This window comes from Aplysia californica, unplaced genomic scaffold (genome assembly GCF_000002075.1).
Source record: "Aplysia californica isolate F4 #8 unplaced genomic scaffold, AplCal3.0 scaffold00012, whole genome shotgun sequence".
In the NCBI taxonomy this organism is placed as follows: Eukaryota; Metazoa; Mollusca; class Gastropoda; order Aplysiida; family Aplysiidae; genus Aplysia; species Aplysia californica.
This window is the reverse complement of record NW_004797282.1, coordinates 1,761,889-1,767,348: the sequence shown is the minus strand read 5'-3', so window position 1 is coordinate 1,767,348 and position 5,460 is coordinate 1,761,889. Positions and strand designations below refer to the sequence as shown.

Here is a 5,460-nt window from a genome sequence, read left to right as displayed (position 1 = left end):
CTTACAGCTAGCGTGTGGGGAGCTGTGGTGTAGGGGTTAGATGCTTTGCTCTCGCACGCAGAAGACCCAGTGGGTGATTGGAGGGTGCTTTGGTGTTGTTTGCTTTTCTTTCCTATCAAACATCTATCGTCTTTATCCCCCTTTTTCTTTTATATGTTTGTTACTCTCTTGTAACACCTCTAATCTTCGGCACTTATATGACCTTATTGTGTTGCAAGTGCCGTAAAACACTTACTGAAACTGAAACTAAGCAGAAGACCCGAGCTCGAGTGCTCCTTGTGTATGTGTGTGGAGGGGGGGGGGCATCTAGTATCTCGGCCTCTCTGCTCGGATGTTTTACCCCTTTAAGCGCGGGTTGTCCCTGACAGGCAGGGTCAGAAGCCCGGCTCCTAAATGAAGAGCCCGAAACAGCGACGCATTCTCTCCTGATGATCTCCATGCTAGAGTCCGGGATACGGAGCGTTCGACGGTGAGCAGTGCATACGGCTGTTTAGACTACGTACCTACCAGTAGCAGGTGTATGCTACGGACATCCTGGAAAGACAGGACGACAACCCGGAGTGACGGGTGGACATCGGGAAAGACCGAGGACGTCGGGAAAGACCGACGGTGGCAGGGGCTAACTACCCAGGTCACTGTAAATATAAGTTACGTCAACCAATAGAAAAGACAGCCCCGGGATCCACCGAGAGGGGGGAGTAGAGGATGGATCCACAAGGACGGATTCAATGGACAATGACCTAAGCGTTAAAAGGACAATACAGAAAGAGAATCAAGAGAACAGCTTTATGTGCGAGCAGTGCTACAGAAAGTTCGATACCTGGCGAGGGCTGAGAGTGCACCAGGGAAAAGTCTGTTTAAAGAAGAGAAGACAGTGCAGATCGTCAGATTGTAAGACGCGAAGCAAATCATCCCAGGATGAAAACCACAGCGGAGCGATTAGTGCTTCAGTCGACTCTCCTTTCACCCTGTCTCAGCAAGAGATGGAACAGCAAACGGAACCAGGGTTACGGAAACCCAGAATACTGTGGCCTGCTGCTAACGAGAAGGCAAAATACAAGACGTTAGAAGAAGAAGTCCAGAAGAAATTGAAAGAAGTCAAAAAGAGTTCTAACAGAGGGGATGCTAAAGAAATATTGAGTGCGTTTGCGACCATTATCTATGACTCGGCAATAAAAGAGTTTGGTATTTGTGAAGGAAAGAAAAAGACGGAGAAGAAAAGTGGATTGAGTAGAAGGCAGAGAGTACTTGCACAGCTAAGAAAACAGAAACGAGACTTGCAAAAGCAGAAAAAGTACGCACCACCAGAAGAGATAGAAGGCCTAAGAATCTTGTTTGAAGATCTTAAGAAAAAAAGCAGAGACCTACAGAGGCACGAAAGAAGGTGTACCAGGAGAAAAGAGAGAAAAAGGGAACGTGAACAATTTCTGAAGAATCCTTATGAAGCAGCCAAAAAACTGTTCACAGAGGCACGGAGTGGTAAATTGGAATGTACGAAAGAGGAACTCGATGCTTATGTTAAGCAGACGTACAGCGATTCAAGAAGAGAAGAACCGCTTCCTTATATGAGAGGCCTGAAGCGTCCAGCTGCCCCCGTCGTCAAATATTACCTGGGACCAATTAGAGAGAAAGAAGTAGATGAGTTCGTAAAAAAAGCAAGAGCAAAAAGTGCACCTGGAGGAGATGGCGTGTCTTATAAGGTGTTCAAGTATTGCGACACGCTGAGACACACCCTCTTTGAGATGCTAAGAGGCCTTTGGAAAGACAAAGAAATCGTCAAAGATTGGTGCAGAGCGGAGGGCGTGTATCTACCCAAAGAACAGAATGCAAAGGAGATAGGACAGTTCAGACCTATTTCAATCATCAACGTGACGTGCAAGATCTTTATGGGAATACTTGCAAAGAGGACTGTAGCATATTTGCAAAGTAACGGCTATGTGGATGAAACGGTACAGAAAGCCGGGGTACCAGGGATCCCAGGCTGCATCGAGCATGCTTTCACCATTTGGGACACAATCCAAGAGGCCAAGAAAAACAAGGAAAGTTTAAACGTAGTGTGGTTGGATCTGGCGAATGCCTACGGGTCTGTTCCCCATAAATTGCTGATGAAGGAAATGGATTTTTTCTACGTCCCACAAGAGGTGCAAAACATTATGAGAGAACACTATAGTAACTTCCAGATGCGATTCTCAACCGCAAATTTCACAACGGAATGGCACCGACTAGAGATTGGGATTGCAGCTGGCTGCTCTATATCGGTCATCTGGTTCATCCTGGTAATGGAGATGCTACTGAGATCTGCAGAATGCTGTGAAGAAGAAGCAAAGGTGAGATCACCAAAGAAAGCCTTTATGGATGATGTGACCCTACTGACAAGAGATGGAGACACAATGCAAAGTGTGTTGAATCGGCTCGATAAGCTTATCACCTGGGCCAGGATGAAGTTTAAAGCTAAAAAGTCTAGAAGCCTGACTATTAACAAAGGAAAACAGAAGCAACTGAAGTTCACAATTGCAGGGGAGCAAATGCCCACAGTAAAAGAACAACCCGTGAAAAGTTTGGGTCGGTGGTACTCAGGAACTCTGTCTGATAGGAGTCAAGGCGTGGAAATCATGATGCAGGCTGAAAATGGGCTGAAAGCAATTGACCAGACAAAGCTTCCAGGAAAGCACAAGATATGGTGTCTACAGTTTGCCCTCTACCCTCGATTGGCGTGGCCACTGACAATGTATGAAGTTGCTTTGTCAAGAGTTGAGATGATCGAAAGAAAGTGTAACAGCTACATCAGGAAGTGGCTGGGGCTATCCCGTATCATTAACACGTCATCCCTGTACAGACATAGAGGTGCGCTTCAACTACCTCTCACGTCAATCGTGGAGATCTACAAAGCAGGCAAGATTAGAACCGTTTTGATGTTGAGAGAATCAAGGGGTAAGGAGATCAGTGGAAAACCTCCAGATGTCAAAACAGCCAGAAAGTGGAAAGCAGAAGTTGCAGCTAACGAGATCATCTCTGCATTGGAGCATGGGGACATTGTCGGTCCAGCGCAACCTGACAGATTAGGGCTAGGTAATGGCGACTTTAGACCTTTCAGGAAAATGTCTCAGCGAGACAGAAGAAAAGCTGCAACAAGACATATGCAAAAGATGGAGGCAGAGAGGCGAGAAATTCATATCATCCAGTGTAGCCAGCAAGGACAAATGACCAGATGGGAAGAGCATGTAGTGGAAAGAAAAGTCGGGTGGAGTGACATCTGGAAGTGGAATACATCAAGGCTGAGCTTTCTTCTCCGGTCTACGTATGATGTTCTGCCTTCACCGGTGAACCTTGTCAGATGGAAGGTACAGGAGGACAACAAGTGTAGATGCGGTAAGCTAGGAACCATGAAGCATATTTTGTCAAACTGCAACCTAGCTCTTAACAGATACACCTGGAGGCACAACGAGGTGTTGAAAGTGCTCACGAAAATGGCGACACAACAGGTGGAAGAAGGAAAATATGCCCCCAAGATACAGAAGCATGGACCCACCAAGATTGCGTTCGTTCCGCAAGGAAGCAAGGTTGCCAAAAGAAAGAAAGCGAACGAAGCCATGAAAGACCAGAGCGGAGGCACATGGGAAGTAGCTGCTGACTTAAAAGGCTTTGAGAGATTCTTCCCCATTCCAACTACGAAAAAGCCAGACATTGTGTTATGGGAGGAAAAAGACAAAGAGGTACACTTGGTAGAGCTCACGGTGCCCCACGAGGACAATATCTATGCCGCTCATGAGCGGAAAGAAAACCGTTACGAGGCACTCGTCGAACAATGTGAGGAGGCAGGATGGAAGGCAACCCATTTTCCGGTAGAGGTAGGATGCAGAGGTTTTGTAGCAACAAGCGCCCGTAAGTGGATGAGAGTGGCAGGACTTACTGCAAAGAAAAGCAACGAACTCACAAACTCCCTTCAGGAGACAGCAGAGAAAGCCAGTCATTGGATCTGGTTGAAGCGAGAGGACTCAAGCTGGAATGAATCCTAAAGTTGGCAGCAGAGGAAAACAGTCGAACTAACATGGAGACCTCACATCGGTGAGGGGGCTCGGTGCGTCAGAAAAGCTGTAGAGAGGAAGAGCCCGAAACAGCGACGCATTCTCTCCTGATGATCTCCATGCTAGAGTCCGGGATACGGAGCGTTCGACGGTGAGCAGTGCATACGGCTGTTTAGACTACGTAATTGTGTGGGTGACAACGTAAAACCACATATATTAAAAAAAGAAAACGGATGTGGCAGTGTTGACAAAGCACTGTCTTGAGAATCTTCCGCTTGACCTTCTTAAACTTCCTTTATCTCCTGTCTATTTTAACGCCCCCAATTCAAAATGTTTCTGTTTTAACTGTTCCATTCCTGTCCTTTCTCTGTGGATGGTAGGCAGGTGCTCTGGTTTGGTGTGCTCCTCAATTCCAATTAAACATTTTATCATGCATCCATTATGTTTTATCTCCCCATCTTTTCTTTCCACACTACTCTCTAATATAACACATCAAATTTTCGGCACTTACATGTGCTATTTGTGTTGTAAGTGCTGTTGAACTGTAATTAAAACTAAATACTGTCCTTTCTATCTTTCTTCAGTAGGTTTAGTAGTAAGCTACCATACCGCCCCCCCCCCACACACACACCCCACCTCCCCAAGCCATGTTCTCTTACACAATATAACTTGCTCGTGGATGTGGCCATACGTGTATCGACTCAGTGGAATCAGCCGCAGAAATAAATGTGTTTTTAAATGGGCGTAAAACGTGTCTAAACGTTTTAAATTTAAATTCGATTTAAAAATTTCCCCTTCGTTCGGAAAATATCGTGGGGTTTTTTGTGGGTTTTTTTTCTCGATAATTTCATTATTTTTACGGAGAACTTCATTTTTACCACAATGTCACACGTAATATTATTGGTGTGTGTACGTTCGCACTTCACTCAATGGAGCCGTTGAGATTTTCTCACTAGCATCTGTGGTTTAGAGCATAGGCGCTTTGCTGTCGCACATAGGAGACCCGGATTCGATTCACTCGGTGGGGAGACAGCATTCACCGAATATCTCCCAGTCTTTCTGCTGGGATATTGTGTACCTCTCGGTCTTTACTGACAATGATAGGCAGCGTCGGAAGCCCGCCTCCTAAATGACCTGAACTGTGTCGTTGGGGGTGTAAACCACCTACGTTATAAAGAGAGTTTTAAAAAAAAAGATTTATTTGAAGATTTTCCTTTGAGCCCGATGCATTGGCTTTGGAACAGATTAAGCCATTTTTTCCGACTGATTTGGTCAGAGCAGAAGATAGCAGGCCCATGATTTCAGCACTGTGTATCTCTTTTGTCTGTCTGTCTGTCTGTCTATCTGTCTGTCTGTCTGTCGGTCTGTCTGTCTGTCTGTCTGTCTGTCTGTCTGTCTGTGTGACTGTCTACCAGTCTCTCTCTCTCTCTCTCTC

At 45.8% G+C, this 5,460-nt stretch overlaps 1 protein-coding gene across 1 annotated transcript in view; it reads left to right on the top strand.

Moving 5' to 3' along the window:
• Nucleotides 1-728: 728 nt before the first annotated feature.
• The window catches only part of LOC106012167, a 126,791-nt gene continuing 122,059 nt past the window's right edge, over nt 729-5,460 (top strand). Inside the window, exon 1 of the mRNA XM_035970415.1 lies at nt 729-2,892. Coding sequence (XP_035826308.1) covers nt 729-2,892 — 2,164 coding nt within the window. The remainder of the gene's footprint in view (nt 2,893-5,460) is intronic.